The 18,307-nt window shown below is 43.0% G+C and overlaps 1 protein-coding gene across 1 annotated transcript; it reads right to left on the reverse strand.

Annotated features, from left to right (window-relative positions):
- Positions 1-2,028: 2,028 nt before the first annotated feature.
- LOC142013810 (UDP-glucuronosyltransferase 3A1-like) lies at positions 2,029-17,866 on the reverse strand. The gene is given in 7 exon segments (XM_074995665.1): positions 2,029-3,683; positions 6,312-6,531; positions 9,260-9,488; positions 9,882-10,416; positions 12,228-12,345; positions 14,520-14,621; positions 17,696-17,866. Coding segments are annotated over 7 exon segments (1,578 nt in total). The 5' UTR covers positions 17,793-17,866; the 3' UTR covers positions 2,029-3,406.
- Positions 17,867-18,307: the final 441 nt, after the last annotated feature.

The raw sequence follows: 18,307 nt of genomic DNA on the forward strand, positions 1-18,307 counted from the left end.
GAGTGATTTTTGTTGTCAGAAGAGGATCATGATGCAAAGAAGTTTGAGAACTGTTCTGGACATAAGTGGAAGAGCAGGGAATTAATTTATTTCTGATTGTACAGCTTTAGTAATTTCAGACCTTGTTCCATTTTTAAATATGTATCAAGAATAGACTGCAGGAGTGCTGCTTATGGATAGACTGGCTTTTTTGCCTTAGGGTACAAGTATAAGTTTACATAATTTCATGCTGTGTTGTTCTGACCTCACTGAATTGCAGTTGTTTTCTGTGTAGTGTTCTAAATTATTGGTGTATTGGATATATTTTTAATTGTATATTTGAATACCTAGTAAAATAAAGTTGTTTGCATGAAATAAAATGCATTTCTAAAATATTACTTGTATGTGCTTTATACAGTCCAACTTCCTGTGGAAAGCTTTTGTTACTGGTCTTTCAGATACTTTTACTTTTTTAAGTAATTATGAATTGATTTGAGAGTATAACCTTCCTGTGCAGTTTTAACTTCAAATATCAGACTGATGTTAAACTTACAGGATTTGTATGTACTTATCATATGTTTTAAGAGGGGAAGGACAATTTATAGAATAATTTACAAAGGTATTCTGAAAACAAACAATGATTGGGTTTGGATTAGTTTTTTTTTTCTTGCAGCCCAACTGGTTAATATGGGAAGTAAATAGTTTATGGTCATTAAGCTGCTGAAGTATGACAGTTTCCTTGTTGTCTATACAAAGTGCACTGTTAAAGACTTTGATCTAGATCTCTGCTTTTCTGCAGCCTACTACAACTTCCTTTCTCTCTGCAGTTCCACAGGCATTGCAGTGTAGTCTCTGCTTGCCATGCCTCTATTCTGGTTTTCCACCAAAATTTCTACCTCCATGGCAGCATTTAGTGGCTGTTTGCTTTACCCCTGACCATTTCCTTTGTTGACTTCACTTTTTCAATTTATTATTTGAGTAATAACATGCACTGTTAATAAATTATTTGTTAGTCTTTAAAGTGCTACTGGACTCCTTTTTTGTTTCGATCCACCATTATAATGCTTTTTCTTTTTTCTTCTCTTCTTCCTCTTCCCTGCATTATATAGCATGATGGGTTCACCCAGATCCACCACTGTGGCAATCTCCTCTCTTGGACTCAAGCAATGTCAGAGCGCACAGGCAGGAGCCTCACTAAGTCAATGCAGCATCTCCTTATGTGAAATAGTATTTACAGGTTCTACAGGAGTCAAATTATACCCTTCCTGTTCAGAACAAGTGACATTTGCATTGCACCTGTATGGGGCTCAAGCACATGGGGTAGGTGGTGTATCCAATATGCCAAAGGAGCCACAACTCTAATGCAGAAGAACCCCATCAGGAGCTTCTCAGATTTTTAGAAAGAGATTATAAGAAGGATGCTATCATCTTAGTTAAAGGGAGTAAGTCCTACAAAAGACCTGGGCTGCAAGGAAACCCTTGGGATATGCAAACTGCATCCCAGAACTGATAGAGGTCCTCAGCTCCCTGAGGAAAGGAGGACTTTGTAATAAGACAAGGGCCTAAAACATAAGCCACAGAGCTGATATGAGGCCTAAGGCCCAGGCAACAATGGTCAGACTTTGCTAATATAAAGCAAAGTTAAGCTGGGAGCAAGAGTCAGGCCCTTCTATCAGAATCTGGCACAAACAGGGCTGATTGTGCAAAAACAGGAAGTGGTACTTGGCACAGGCAGTATAAACATTCCAGGGAGATAGTAACTGTCTCATTCAGAAGCATCTTGGTACCAACAAACACACTTCCCCCAGTTAACAGGGACATACTATCCCACATTTAGGACAGGTTCTAAAATGACAGCATGATGAATAAAGATCCTTTGATCAAACCACCAGGTGCAAAGTAATGGGTGGTATCTAGGTAACGTCAAAGGGTGGCAACCTAATACATCAGGAGTGATAAGTAACAGAGAGGGAGCCGTGCTAGCCTGTATATTATCAAAACAAAAAGCAGTCAAGTAGCACTTTAAAGACTAGTAAAATAATTTATTAGGTGAGGTTTCGTGGGACAGACCCACTTCTTCAGACCATAGCCATACCAGAACAGACTCAATATTAAATTAAATATCATTACAAGGGCTCCTGGTAAATGGCAAAAAGTGCTAAAACACCCCGGAAACACAAAAAGGGAAATAACATATAAAAGAGCTAAGGAATTGTACACACTCTCCCTTCTCAAGGAGGGAGAATTTCCTGATTCAGACTCTGACCAGGTCAAGGAGGTTCCACAGCACTGTATTACATTTGGAAGTAATACTGTAAGCACAGTAATGAAATGCCATAAGCATGTGAATCCCAATCAACTAACAAGCCCATTTCAAGAGGGTCAGGGGCTAGGGTAGCCAATGTGATGCAGCTTGACCCCATTCAAAGTTTGTGTAGGAAGAACTAGACAAATATTTATGGTAGACTGGGGAGAGGAATGAGGGTCCATGTGGTGAGAGAAGGACACTGAGAAGAGAGGTAGGGACCAGAGGAAGTAGTAAGTAGTAGGAAACTTTTTGAGATATACAGAAAGCTATGCTCAGGCTCTTTTATTACACACCAGTTAAATGTTTCCTCATACTGAGAAAGCAAACCTTTTTTTTTTTCAGTTCACCTGGGGCTAGTCTAGAGTTTCAAAACACCAGAAGAAGCTTGAGTTGCCATTGACCTCCCCTGAAGTTTTCTGTAGGCTAGTTGATAAGAGGTCTGTCAGTAGTTTCTCTGAAGGTACTGCTGACATAGAAGAGGGAAGTAATTACTGGCCATCATCATAGCCTTGGAGCTCAAACTTCAGAAATCAGTTCACAAGCATGAGGGTGCTGCAACATTATGATATTCTCAACTCCTGCAGGTAAAGCTCAAAATCGGGACATGGGTCATGGCAAGCAAAACAAGGTAACATTCAAATCCTTTATTGTACAGGGTGTGTCATTTTTAACATCTGCTCCAGAGAATATCATCTCTCACTGAGGGCTCCATCCTGCAAGGTGCTGATCACTCTGCGTCCAGCCAGTAAAGCACTTGCATGTTTCACTTTCAGCAGGCCAATAAGCCGATTGAAGTCAACCAGAATACCAACACGATTAAAGTAAAGCAAGTCTTCAAATTCTTATGATTAAAGTCAGTGTGCACAGCATCTCGCCCTAAATGATCCATTGAAGGAATGTAAAATATGAGTGAATTTAAAACCAAACATGCAGCTAGATTTTTGTTTTCATCCATTGTTTATTACATTACTTGATTACAAATAGGTCATAAAGGGGGCTTGATTACTCAACAAATGTATCCTTTCCATCACTGTTTCCTTCAAGCAAGTGAATCTATTGTCTATCAACTGCTTATCTTTTTTTAAATGCTGGTGTTAACCAAATATGCAATGTTTAAAATTAAGTTTGTTTCTGTTTCCCTGGGCTGTGGATCCTAATGGCAGCAGATCTTACAAGCTTAACAGAAAGGTAGATAACACCCACAACAGACCCTGCCAGGAAAAGCAAAACATCCAATAAGTATTGCTGATACCAGGACTGCTGAAAGGCATAAGGCTGGAGGTGAGTTCTTCCCCTGATTTGGAGGACATGCTCTATCCATCGGGCCAGGCGTTGATCTGGAAGGAGTGGGTGGGAATGATGAATTCTGCTCAGAGACATGGCTGCAGCTTTATATCTGTGTGAAGAGATTAAAATGCAGAGAGTTGTTGTGATTAAATGATCATAGTTGAAAGCAGAGCCAAATGACGTTCTAGCCTATTGCTCCTGGGCTAAATTAAAACAACCTCAGATCTTTCACAGCCTCATCCTAGCACTCTTGCTCAGGCTCCCCTTGGTTTGCAGCAATGAGAGTTCACATGAATGGGGTAATACACAACTCTTGTTGCTACTGTTTAAAGGGGTCATGCCTGCTTGAGTCTGCATAGTTTTGTTTTTTTTTGTATGTTCTCTTTGCACCTATAAGGCCAAGACTTTATTAAAAAAATTAGGTAGAACCAGCTCCATTGCTTAGGATTGTGAAAAACTCATGCTTCTGAGCACTGTGGTTAAGCCAAGCTAACCCCTGATGTACATAGTACTAAACTGACAGCAGAATTCTTCTGTCTTGCTGAATGAACCTCTTTCAAAGCTCCCTTATAAGTAATGTTTTCTTGACCTTAAATAATTTTTCTTTGTCATCCCTGGGCCTTCTCCAGTTTCACCACATCTTTCTTCAAATGTGGTGCCCAGAACAGAAGCAGTAAGTGTTTATACTGGTGTGCTGCAGCAGTGCCATGATGACACATGTAGTGACACATCACTGAGGGTTTGGAAACATGATTTAATAAGCAAATGAAAGATGCAATTCTGATTTCATCATGGAAATCCAGGAATGGAGCCCAAAGTGAAGGTATGTAATGTCTGTGCCTTAATCTAGACCTGTACGAGGCACTTTAGTCATTGTGAAAATGTATGCATTTATTCTGTTTTAACTTCAATGTTAAAAGTGCATATGGAAAATACAATGTAAAGAACCATCATCTAATAATTCACAGGTCTCATTTCCCACAATGTTTGCTTTCACAACTTGTGATTTTTGACACTATCTTTAACCCTGTCCTTGAATGATTCAGTTTTGAATGTGCATCTTAATAACCAATATGTGCAATGAAAACAAAATAAAAAGCCCTGAAATTGGGGCACTGCTTTTGAACATCTAACTTCTTGTGCCAGAAACAAATATGTGACGTGTCATCGCTTTATTGGCAAGAGATGTGTACTGTGGGCCCATCCCTGTGACATACTGACATCTCACAACTTATAGTTGAAGTCAACAGAGGTTGTGGCTGCTCAGCATCTCAACTGTAAATTCATATATATACATGATTGATATTTTTGGCATTGAATTCGGTGAAATGCATAAATCAGCCTTCTGAGACCTTTACCCTTTTCTTATTTGAAGTCAATGGTAAAAGATTCAGGCCTTAAATAGGATAGCAAGATTCAGATCCATAACTTTCTCTTGCTGCAACTCCATTGGTAGTAGCAATGGTGGAACCGGGAGTTAGGGTTTAAAATACAGGGGAGATGGGAGAACAGAGGTTTCTTGCCTCTTCTCTATTTGAGGAAGCAGTGCTTCCTTACAACTCTCCCTTCTCCTTGGATGGAATGGTGAGATTCCCCCACCTCATGTTTCGATCTATGTTAGCAACTGCCTGTAGGAGAATATATCACAGAATCATTGAATACTAAACCTGGAATGGACTTCAAGAGGTCACTGAGTCCAGGCCCTTGCCTTCATGGCAGGACTGGGCACCATTTAGATCATCTAAGGTAGATGTTTGTTTAACCTACTCTTAAATAACTCCAATCATGGAGATCCCACAATCCCCCTAGTCCAGTGTTTGGCCACCCTGACAGTTAGGAAGTTTTTCATAATGTTCAACCTAAACCTCCCTTGCTGCAATTTAAGCCCATTGCTCCTTGTGCTATCATCAGAGACCAAGGAGAATATTTTTTTTCTTCTGCCTCCTTGTAACACCCTTTTAGCTTCTTGAAAGCTGCTATCATGTCCCCTCTGAGCCTTCTCTTTTCCAAACTAAATAAACCCAATTCTTTCAGTGTTCCCTTATAGGTCATGGTTTCTTGACCTTAAATAATTTTTGTTTGTCATCCCTGGACCTTCTCCAGTTTCACCACATCTTTTTTGAAATGCGGTGCCCAGAACTGAGTAGTGCCCGTTACTCCAATTGAGGCCTAATCAGCACAGAGTAGAGCAGAAGAATGACTTCTCATGTCTTGCTCACAACACTCCTGTCAATGTATCCCGGAATCCTGTTTGCTTTTTGCCCAGTGCCACATTGTTGTTGCCTGTTTAGCCTGTGGTCCACTCTGACCCCTAGATCCTTTTCTGCAGGACTCCTTCCTAGACAGTCACTTCCCATTTTGTATATGTGAACCTGATTGTCCCTTCCTTAAGAATACTTTGCATTTGTCCTTATTAAATTTCATCCTATTTACCACTTCAGTTTATCCAGATCTTTTTAAATTATGACCCTATCCTTGAAAGCACTTACAACCCCTCCCAGGTTGATATAATCTGCAAACTTTGTAAGTGTACCCTGTATGCCATTATCTAAATCACTGATGACGGTATTGAACAGCAGCAGCCCTCCAAACTAAGTGCTTGCACCTTATCTACACTACAGCTGCTGCTTTTTGTTAACAATAATAAAGAACTGTGGATCCAACCTATGCCAATGTAGAGCTCATCCCACTGACTTACAGGGAACTAATAAAGGCATAACTATGGACACGAACATACCTTTTATCTTCTATTACTTGCTTCATTGTGTGAGTGAATTTGTCAGCTGTAAGCTGGTCTATTTGGAGAATAAGGCTCATTTTTTTGGCTTCCACTCAGACCATGTTGTCATGCTGGTCTCCAAAAAGGGGTATTCCCACAACAGGGACCCCATGATAGATAGACTCCATCAAACTGTTCAGCCCTCTGTGAGTAACAAGTAGACGAGCCATAGGATGTCTTGGCCCAAACCAATATTACATGTTATGTCAGCAGTTGAAATTTCACAGCACGTACACAGGTTTTAAAAGTAATAATTTGTGTGATGTCTAGTCATAAGTGTACAGAATGTGTAGCTTTATGACCGTACTTGTCATTATTTGTTGTATAATAGTGGCTATAGTCCCAAATCAGCCTTGTTGTGATAGGTACCATGCAAATATAGTATGCAACATTCTCCTGCTTTGAAGAATTTATAATCTGAACAAATGAAACAGTCAAAGGGTGGCAGGAACCAGATGGAGGAGTTACAATAATTACTGTGGCAGTTTGGGAAATCTGTCTCTGTAAAACCTGTGAACTCTGTTTAGCTTTATACGATTCCCTCTCAGTGTATATTAAACCAGCCATTTGCTAACAGGGACTGTCACAGAGAGAGCTGTTACAGGAACAGCCAGGCTCAGTAGCATTTCCATAGGTCTACCTTGGCCATACAGTGAGTTGGCTACAGGCAGTCTCTGAGGCTCTGTGCACACATTAGCGGTTAGAGTGCTGCCACGGTGGCACTGTAACATGGCAGTACAGTCATGGCAAGATCACTGGAGAAGGCACTTTTCCAGCACCGTAGGTAAACCACCTCCACGAAGGGCATTGTTAACGGGTAGCACTAGCCACACGAGTGCTTTATAGGCTGTAACTTGCTGTTTCAGGTGGGGAGTGGTGTTTTTACACATCCGGAGTTACATGCAGTAATTTGCCAGTGGAAGAACCCCTAACAGGCAATAAAACATTTTTTTCAGTTTGGACGTGGTATGGGAGGTAACCAAAACTGGATCACCTGACTTAGGACCTTGATTACATGATGGGACTTTAAGGATGACCAGAAAGTCACCTGGTGACTCATGGGAGAGACACAAAGTGGGAGCATGTGATTCCTTCACATGATTCCTGTCTGCCCTGCCACCACTCCAGGATCAGGGATCCCTGTAAGCTGAGTGCTTGGGCAGCTGCCCAGGACAGATTCAGATGCTGCCCAGCTCATTAGCAGAGTGCCCACAGCCACCCACAATGGGCAACATGTGTTTCTACTGGTGGTGCACATCCACACATGCCTCAGTGCACATAACAAAATGTTTTCCACCTGTGGATGGGAAAAGTTTGAGGGAACGCTGCCTAGGAACAACTGCTTTCTCCCCTGTTCCTCTCCATGACATGTTACCTGGCTGGGGGCTCTGTCCTCCCACTGCACTAGATACAGATTTCTGAGCTTCAGGCTCTCTTCTGCAGCAGCAAAAGGAGCAGAACATGGGGCCATTCGGTGGCCCTATGCCAGCATCTTCCCTGGAACTGCTGTATCACCCAAGCCCTGCCACCAGCTCTGTCCCCTGCTGGGGCTGTACAGACCCCAGACAGAAGAGACTGCTGCATGGAACAGCTGAGGGCAGGACTGGGGTGATACAGCCAGGCTGGAAGAGCTGCTGGCATGGGGCTGTCCAGAGGAACCACATTCTGTTCCTTTCATCATTGTGTTTTCTTGCTGAATGTGAGCCCCTCTAAGCAGCTGAGGAGGGGCATGTGAACCTGCTTTCCAGGCATTGCCCACAGACCAGAAGAAGAAAATAAGGCTCAACAAGAGCAGGGAAAGAAGAGAGAAGGGTCTTGCAATCATGAAGGCACTAACCAAAACCCAAAATACTTCCAACTGTTGAGGACACTGATGGCATATTATTTGTGTGTCCAGGTTTTGTTGTGTTTCTGCTTGGATCTGTAAGTCTATCTGTTTTTGGTAAGTAATGTGTGAATGTGTGTTTAAGAACATACTCTTCAAAGCCTCTGAGTGCCTTGTGTACTTAGCAAAGGTCCCCCAGTGGGCTAAGCTGTAACTGGAATGTCCTTGTGTGTGGAGCTCTGGGGAAGTAGGGGGTTAAGCTACTGGAGAGAACTGAGGGCTTCAGCACCATTCTTGGGGATTTGCTTTATTTAATGAAGAAGATCTAGCAGAGCAGATGTTCTTTGTACGCAGTGTTTTATCCTGCTCCACGCATTATGGAGGGAAAGATACCAAAGTAGGTCTTAGGTACTATGAGTAACCAGCTCTGCAAGGGAAATATGCAGATGGGAAGTGCAACTGCAACTATTGAAAATGTCAGGAGGGGGCGTTGCAAGGAGAGGAAAATTCTGAGCAGATACTAAATAAGGCAAGGAATGGCTTCTAGTCTTTGTTACATCATCCACAGTGTCAGCACTTAGCAACAGAGATCTTTTCTGTCTGCTACCTGCAAGAAAGGGGCAGGGAGGTCCTAATTACAGTTCCAGGCAGAGAACAGATAGTTGACAGTGCGTATGCACAACCAAACCTTCACTGAAGTGGTTTATGAAAGGGTCTGGATCTGCTAATCCTAGCCTGAAAGGGTGCCCGTGGATACACAAAGGATGGTACATATAGTAAAATTAATAGATATACTTCTTCTTTAAGCAGATATTAGTTTGTTCACACAACTTGATATGATAGTTTTAAACAATAACATTAGCTGTTCATCCCCTGTTTAGCACTTCTGAGCCTTACAAGCTATGAGCATGGTCCTGTTCTCGTTGAAGGGAATAGGACTTTAGCTTTCATAGGGCAGGAGAAAGCTGCCTGTACCAATGGATATTCTGCTGGAAACTTCTATGGGATTCTAATTTGCTGGATTACACAAGCACATTTCAATGCAGTTTACCTTCAGGATTTCTCCCACTGCATTCCTTACCTAACAGGTCATTCTGAGCGAGCCAATCTGCAATTTTCACATTCAATGCCAATTTTAGCTCTTTTGGCCATTTGGAACGCTGATATCTCCAGATCACTCTCTGGGACAGGCGGGCAAATGCAGCATTCATCTCCTGTAATACTTCCAAATGTGGGATGGAGGATAACATTGAACTCAATGTCACAATGACAAAACCATCTGCTGAATTTGCTATAAAGTCTTCAAGTTCCTGCACCAAGAAGACGTGACTGTTAGGTCCTAAAATGACTTCACTTACATTCAAATACTTTAGTTGCAATCTTTAAATGGCTTTTGATAATTTTTACATTCTTATTACACTCTATTGTTTTATAGTATTTTCCATCCAAGAATCTCAAAACATTTATCAAACTTTTAATATGCCTTTAAATGCTCCTCCAAAGTCAGGTAACTATCTATCTGTGAACTGGGTTTAACAACAAACACACAATGAGGTTAATGTCCAAATTTTCAACATTGGACTCTAATTTGGGTGCGTTAAATTCTGTATGTCTGACTTAGACCTACCTAGGACCTGATTTAATAAGGTGCTGCTGTGTATCCACATTGGCCATTGACTTCATTTTCCAATAAAAGTTTTCACCTGCGAGAGTTGTTTTGCAGGCTTGGCCAGTAAACCTCCAATATATATATTATTTGGAAGAAGTGGGCAAGCAAATTCAAAGGAGAAGTCAGTGTTATAAATCCATAGTTCTGCTTTTAAATAGGGGTCAGATAAAAAAGGTCTGGAGCCAGATGGGAAATGCTCCTTGATGACATTTTCAAATCTGGCTTGGACTTGATTTGTTACTATGGCTGAAACAAGAGACATTAGACAGTTCTTCATGCGGCCCCAGAAGTCCATGTGGTCAGTTAGGTGGGAACAAAATACTGGGATGTAGGACAAGGAGCTAGGAATGCCAGCCTGTGGCCCATTAGCAAAGGTTCCAGGAAGCACCGCAACAAAACGCAGGCCTAGTTTCTCTGCAACGAAGAAGGAGCAGGGATTAAAACCATCAATCACCGTTATGTCAAACTTTTCATTCTTCAGGGAGCTCAGGGTCTCTGACTGATTTAGTATGACATGGCACTGGTAGGCCAAGTGGTTCATAAAATCCACATAATGGCTAAGGTCCTCCCTGTGAGACAAAAATAAGACCATTTAATCAAGCGCTATCGTTTAAGCCTACCTTAATTTCCGCACAGGGCTATATCCTCACCTGGAGGCCAACAGCAAATCCCTAAGCACATTATAGTCATTGATCAATCTCTGCCATGTAAATTTAAATACATAATATCTGGGTCTTATATCTTACATTTGAAATCAGTAGATCTCCTTCACAAAGGAAATCAGTACCTGGGGTCCTCATTATTGTTGCAGATACAGGGTAACACAGCTGATCTGATACCTGGAATGAGGCTAGTAAACAAGCAGAGTAACTTCACAGCTATGAAAGAGAACTGTGCTTAACCCTGTGTCAGTTTATTTAAGATTCAGTAAATATAGAGCTGATTGAATGATGACAAATTATTTATGAATTATTTAATTAAAAAGTGACAATCGGCCATGAACGGGTCCCATATGGGGAGAGGCTAGAGAGACTGGGACTTTTCAGTCTGGAAAAGAGGCGATTGAGGGGCGATATGATACAGGTATATAAAATCATGAATGGTGTGGAGAAAGTGAATATAGAAAAATTATTTACCTTTTCCCATAATACAAGAACTAGGGGACACCAAATGAAATTGATGGGTAGTAGGTTCAAAACTAATAAAAGGAAATTTTTCTTCACACAGCGCACAGTCAACCTGTGGAACTCCTTGCTGGAGGAGGCTGTGAAGGCCAGGACTCTATCAGGGTTTAAAAAAGAGCTCGATAAATTTTTGCAGGTTAGGTCCATAAATGGCTATTAGCCAGGGGTAAAGTATGGTGCCCTAGCCTTCAGTACAAGGGCAGGAGATGGATGGCAGGAGATAAATCACTTGATCATTGTCTTCTGTTCTCCTTCTCTGGGGCACCTGGCATTGGCCACTGTTGGCAGACGGGATACTGGGCTGGATGGACCTTTGGTCTGACCCAGTATGGCCATTCTTATGTTCTTATGTTCTTATGAATACTATTAGCAATCAGTGATTTGACCCACTCTGGTCATGATTCAGATTATCGGGTTATGACTTTTCACCTTTCAGGGAGGCTTCTGCCTTATGTATTTGAACAAAACTGACACGGGTACCTCTCTATTAAATATTTGAGTGGGTGTGTTTTGACTGATCTGGGGCCATCACAAAGGAGTCAAGCCACATGAGGGGTCTGAATTTTCCCAGGTTAGTCAGTGCTGTGTTGAGCATTAATGCAGGGGATTTAAAGGGTTCATAGGCCTTTAACTAGCACTCAGTGCAGAGAAGCATTCTGGTACCAGAGAAACAGCAACCAGAAATGTGGAACCTTGAAGCACAGGGTAGAAATATTTCATACAAACTGAAGTAATTCATTCTATATCATTCTGTGCTTCCTCTTTTTTCCTTGTTTTGGTCTCTGTGTGGGTCTTAGGCCCACATATAAACTTTGGCCATAAGTTAAGAACTACAGTGACCAGCTTGAGAGTCTCACTGTGAAAGATCCTATTCCCCCGCCTGAAAAAAAAAAGAAAAGAGTGTATAGGGTAAGTCTAATTCTTCTAAATAAAGAATCTGGTCTTAATGAATAACCTAATTCATTTATCTTGCTGCAAGTACATACAGGCATCAACATTGTACTGAACTGTGTGGGTCGCAGAGACAGACTGAAATGGAGTCCAGTCAGTCAAAAACTACCTTCGTAAAATCCCTCTTTACTACCCTGACTCTAATAAACAAGAAACTGATATACTTAGCTATCAGGATTAGCAGAGCTTTTTCCAGACTGTTTAAATTCCTTCAGAAACTATGCACAATACTGACAAAGTAATACCTCCCCTTCAGAAAATTCTCAACGTTGTCAGCAAACCACTTCTCATATTCATTGAGGTAGTCCTGATTGGCAGACCACACTGTAATTTGGTAGGTATCAGGACTCCCATATCTGAGCCCTAAATATATGTATAATTAAAAAAATGAGCCATTTTCCATCAGCATACCTACATTTAACACAACTTTAATGTGTTAGTATAGCTTTTTTGGAAAACAAGATTAACAAGTTTTTAAAAATTGAGTCCTCCTGAGCAATGAATGAGTTTGTTGTTTATTTTTTCTTCATGCAGGATTATCAGGGTGGAAAACCACTCAGTCTCACAGGAGAAAACTCTGGGAATTCACCCAACTCATTCCGTTTGATAATTGTTCCTTCCACAGTGCATCAGGCACTGATTTGGCCCACGTAACCCACAGATCACCCAAGATTCATCTGAAGCTCAGTACTTACTAAGCGACAAGCTTTGCACTCAGTAACTTGTGACTAATAAGGGGTGTAGGCTCAGTTAGCCTTGCCCTGCTGTGTGTGGGAGAGATGTCAGAGGTGGAGACAGGAGCGTAAACGGGGACAGCACAGCACAGTTGGTGGCAGGCCAGAGAAGAGAGCAGAATTCCAGTCCTTAGTTCTTGGGGAAGTCTGGCTTCTGGGACAGCTGCTGCCTGCTGGTCTCCCTCCCTAAAGGAAATGAGGCCTCCAATGCTGACCCATCTTTGATGGGACAATTCTTGTACATTAACCTGTGAGTCCAGTTGGAGCCACAGCCTACCAGCCTAATTGGTGGGGTAACTGGAGCACTGACATGGATGGGTATAAACTGTTCAGGAAGGGCAGATGGAGGAGAAAAGACAGGAGAGTTGCACGGTGCATAGGAGAGCAGCATGATTGCTCAGAGCGCCAGTAGGAAACTGGAAAAAATCCTGTTGAGCATCGTTGGGTTAAGATAAAAGGCAGGCGCAAAAGAGAGGGATATCGTGGTGGGGGTCTGCTATAGTCCACCAGACCAGGAAAATGAGATAGACAAGGCTTTCTTAGGACAACTAACAGAAGTTTCCAGATCATAGGCCCTGGTTCTCATAGGGTACTTCAGACAGAGAGATATGGCAGGGTGACAGGGGCAGCTCCTCCTGGCTCCACCAAGACCAAGGGAGCTCAGAAGGAGGCGGCAGCTGTCAGCCCTACCTGGGAGCCCGAGGAAGTGGAAGCCCCCAGCACTCCCCCTGCCCCGGGGAAGCGGCACCCACCAGCACTCCCCAGGTGTTGCGGGGAAGCGGCAGAGACATGGCAGCAGCCCTTGCTTCCCCCGCTTCCCTGAGGCTCAGGGAAGTGACCTACCTGCTCTCCGGCCAGTAGCTTCGCCTGCGCAGAAAAGGTCAGAGTGAGGAGGGCTCAAATACGAGACAATTAGTTCCTTTTAAAAAATAATTAGGGACGCCTTTTTGGTGTCCCAAATATGGGACCATTCTGCCAAATATGGGATGGATGGTCACCTTAACTTTAGCAAAGCTTTTGATCTGGTCTCCCACAGTGTTCTTGTATATGAATGGACTCTGAGGTGGACAGGAAGTTGGGTAGATTATCAAGCTGAACAGCTAGTGATCAACAACTCAATGTCTAGATGGCTGCTAGTACCAAGGGGAATGCCCCAGAGGTTGGGCCTGGGGCTGGTTTTGTTCAACATCTTCATTAATGATCTGGATAATGGAAGACTTTCCATCTGTCCCTGGGAATCAGTTGCCATTCCCAGGCCAGGAGCTTTCCATCCAGGCCCTGCAGTGGCTTCCCAAGCCAGGTACTGGGCCAGCCAGCCCTGGCCACTGCTCCTGGCCTGGGGCGAGGGTTTCTCACTGAAGCTTCCCTGGTGGCTACTGTCTCCCCTCCCATGTCTTGCCACCAGACCAGCTGTGGCTGCTGTGCCCTGGGCTCCTGCTGCTGGCCTGGCTGCGCTCTCCTCCTCCCAGCCCTGGGACTCTCTGGGATGTTGCTGGATAAGGGAGTGCTGGATTTGGGAGTTTTGACCTATGTAGGACTCTTCACCATCTTCTGGATACCTAGCATCATGGTTCTACTGGAGACATGAGCATTCACCATAAGTATGACTAGCCTCATGTCCGTGCAGTCTCTTTTCATTCAAACATTGTTGTAAGCTTACTAACTCTTGTTTCCCAAGTTCCCTGTGTGCACTGTGATTTAAAAACTCTAATACACCCAAAGTACTGCAAAATGCTCCAAGCTGTTTCTATTCTTAATTCTCTGCCATACACTCAGGACACTGGTAGCTAGAGCTGTCATTACCTGGGATCATCAGAACTCCTGTCTGTAGTAACATCCTGACTTCATGTCCTCCATTATGCAGCACATGTGAGATTTCATCCATGATAAGGTAATGGCTTCCTCCTATGGATTAAAAAAAATACAATTTCCACTGTAATGTGTAGATAATGCTGACAAATATAAAAATTGGCTTCCAATGCAGCAACAGTAAATGGAGATATCTGTAGTGATATTTATCGTGTAGCCATGTAAACAAGGTAAATTGGGATAATTTATTCTCCTCTGGTAAATTTATGTAAGACAATTGGCACAACAGTGCCCAGTGTTTTTAAGACAAATAAGTTCCCACTGTGTTTTTTTTATATTTTACTTTTGCAAATTATGAAATACTAATTTTATGCACCTCATATTGTAAACTTCTAGCTGACCAGCTCCTGTAGTGCACATTGTATTGTTATTTGTATTTCAGCAGTACCCAAAGACCCCAATCTGCACCAAGGTCCCATGCCACAATGGCAGTAGAAGCACATGACAAGATGGTAAGCCAGGATGTCAGTTGATGTCCTTGCAGCTATTTCTAGGTATTTCTTAAGGCAAGTATGAGCTCAGAGGTTTCTGCAGCACCTCACAGCATCAGGTCTTAAGCTCATGGGGCTTGATTCTGTGCTACTAAACTCACTTTTGCTATTGCCTTCAGTGGAAGCAGGGTTGGGGATGTGCAGAAAGGTTTGGGGAACACAAGGAGAAGGGATGTAGCATTCTAAGACTGGGCCTCCAAAGCCATGAGAGTCACAGGAAACTGTTACCCACCCAGTGGATTTCAGGACCACCTCTTCAGAGGGGCAGAAACTCCCTGTGAGTAGGATAGGAGGGGGAATGAGGGGAGCTACTGAGACTCACAGTGGGGATATGTGCGTCAGCCAGCTCCAGGCTGGGAAAGGGCATCCCAGCAGTTCCTACTACCATTCTTAGGTGGCTGGTGCCTGGTGCCTGGTGCCTTGTTTTCCCTCCAGCCTTCCTTGGCAGTTGGCACCTTCTTCAACAACACCCTCATCCCCAGCAACCAATGTACACACTTCTGTCCCTGTATCTACATTAGGACCTGCTGTGGCTGGAAGAAAGGCCTGGGCTGGGCAGTGCTACCTGCCCCAATCTAACTACCCCATCTCTCCTCTTGCGGTGGCTATTCCAGCGCTTCATCTGGGTTCCACTCTTCTCATGTGTATGGGGGGGAACCATAGCAGGATCGTTCTCTTGCTTCTCCCAGATTGCTGCGTGTGAAAAATATGAAAGAAACAGATCCACCTCTCACAATATTTCAGTTGCTGAGGCACTACCCATCCTTATGGTCTTTTGTATTGATCTGAAGGTCCCATGCCTGCTTTTGAACTGAGTCTGGTATACTGAGGAAGGTGGTGGTACAGGTTGAACCGCTCTCATCCGGCACCCATGGGACCTGATCGGTGCCAAATGAGAGAATTTGCCAGGCCATGGGAGGTCAGTATTTTCTAGCACATTAGCAACATTCCACTGTTTATTGGGCACTTTGAAGACATTTAGGGGTAAATTACAGCTAAATAACAGTACAAACCATGGAGAGCCAGGACTGGTGACAAAAAAGAAACGTTATGGGACCATGGGAAACTTGACCATACCCATGATAAGTGGTTGTCCAGCTAAGTAAAATCATGCCAGATTACAAATGTTGCTGGATGAGAGCGTTCCGGATTAGAGAGCTTCAACCTGTATTGCAATTTATCACTTTGAGAGTTGGGAAGTGTGGAGTGTGGTGTTCCTTACCCTTTTTACAGGCCAAGGCACTCTTTAGTAAAGCATGTGATCTGGCACAGAAGCAGCAGCCAGTTCGGAGGGAACAAAACAGTCTCAAACAAGGTGGGTAAGTTGTGCATCTCTGTTGTATAAAGCAGCCTGCTTCGTGTGTGTCTGGTTTTGGTTGCTGCAGGTTCTGGCCATAAAAGTAGTGCAACCTTCCAGCCAGAGTATTTCATGGTTTTTTTAATCTAATTTCTCTGCATGCTGGGAAGCTAACACTGTGCTCCCATAGGCTGGTCCATCCCTTCCTCCTTCAGCTAAGCATCCTCCAGTCTGTTCAGAAAGCTATAAGTTTGTGCAGAACTTATGTTTTGTAGTGGGGCTTCATCTCAGCTACAACTACAGAACCTCTGAAAAATCCACTGAACTTTCACAGAGGCTTAAGGAAGGGGGTAGCATGCTGCATTGACAGACCCCGGATTTCCATTCCTTTTGCACCCCTAAAAGCTGCAGGAGGGATGGGCCCGAATCCTTACTTAGGCAAAACTCCCACTGAAGAACTTCAGAGCTGGACTGTGTGTTCTTTTATTTGGTATGGGTGAGAGAAAGAAGGTTGTGAAGGAGTTAATTTGGTTTTACCATCTCTACTCTTTGTCTCATGTTAGTATATGCAATAGCAGAGTGCTTGCTGTTCCTGAGGTTGGACTGAGGCAGGACTAAGGGATATTTCCTCATAAGTCCAACTAGCTGGTTACAGAGATATTTGCTGAAGTCCATGAAATCTGTATTACAGATGCCAAAATTGCTGTGCATAACAACTGTTTGCTGTAACCTCAGTTTAACAGTCCCCCTTACTGCATGACAGAAAAAACACTCCTAGCTTGGAAAGGAGTGTAATGACAGGCAAAGTAACCAGGAGAGAATTCTCTTGGCTAAATTCCCAGATAACAGAACAATCCTGACATTCCAAAGGAAATGCTAAAAAAGGCAAAGTAAACTAAGGAGCACAGATTCACTCACATTCCCGAGCAGATCTATAAGAGTAGACCTGAATACTGTGCTGTCACGTGGATTTAAAAAAAATCACATAGAACACGGCAATCAATGCCTTGTCAACAGAGCTCACAGCATGTACTATGTATATGCTTCCCTCAGACAGGACAAGATGTGCCAGGTGAAGTATCTTTTGGCCAGCTAGTGAGGTTCCTTTGAAGTATCACTTCTGCTCTTTCCCACTGCTAACCATTCAGCCATCCTTTCCTCTCTCAGAGCAAAACAATCTCCCAGCTTGAGCACTACTTTAAACACATGTATTGCAAACTCTCCATGTTTTCCAAGATGAAAACATGCATGCACTTTAAAAAGCTTGGAAGATCATGCAAGATGCGTGTGTTCTGCTATCCGCTGGCTACATGAGCACTCACCGACGAAGGAAAGAATCAGGATCTTGAAGGCTTCAGAGAGTAGAAAGTGCATGAGGAAAAGCAAAGAGAGAAACGGCCATCTCTCTCCAGCCACCATTCCGCAGCAAGCCACACCTCCAGAGGAGAAACAGACAGACCTCCCTGCAGCTCTCTCACTGCAGCGCTGCCAGACTGGAGTTAAAGAAGTAAACTATGCCTTATGGGCGTGTGCGTGACAGGCAAAAGGTAATCTTACCCATAATGCATTTAGTATCGCACTTCTGGTTTGCAAAACATGAAGGACAGTAAGCAGCATGGTCTGGAGTGAGTTTTACATGTAGTCTGCTAACATCCCAGCAGTTGCTCCTGCTTTGAAATCTAACAAAAGTTCCAGTGCACTATATATAAAGCACTATATATGTTTTATGAGTAAGATCAGTTTAAGGAAAGTTTAGAAGTAAGATAAATAGAGAGGGCAACATGGTTCAGATTTATTCTGAATAAGGACATGGAATGATGATCAAAACATGAATTCACAGCAGCCTTGTATATGTGGACAATGTAAACCAACAAGAGAAGTAATTGAATGGGAATGATGTAAGTGCAGTGCATGAACAGCTCCTGATACATAGA

The sequence above is a fragment of the Carettochelys insculpta genome, chromosome 5, assembly GCF_033958435.1.
Source record: "Carettochelys insculpta isolate YL-2023 chromosome 5, ASM3395843v1, whole genome shotgun sequence".
Classification (NCBI taxonomy): Eukaryota; Metazoa; Chordata; order Testudines; family Carettochelyidae; genus Carettochelys; species Carettochelys insculpta.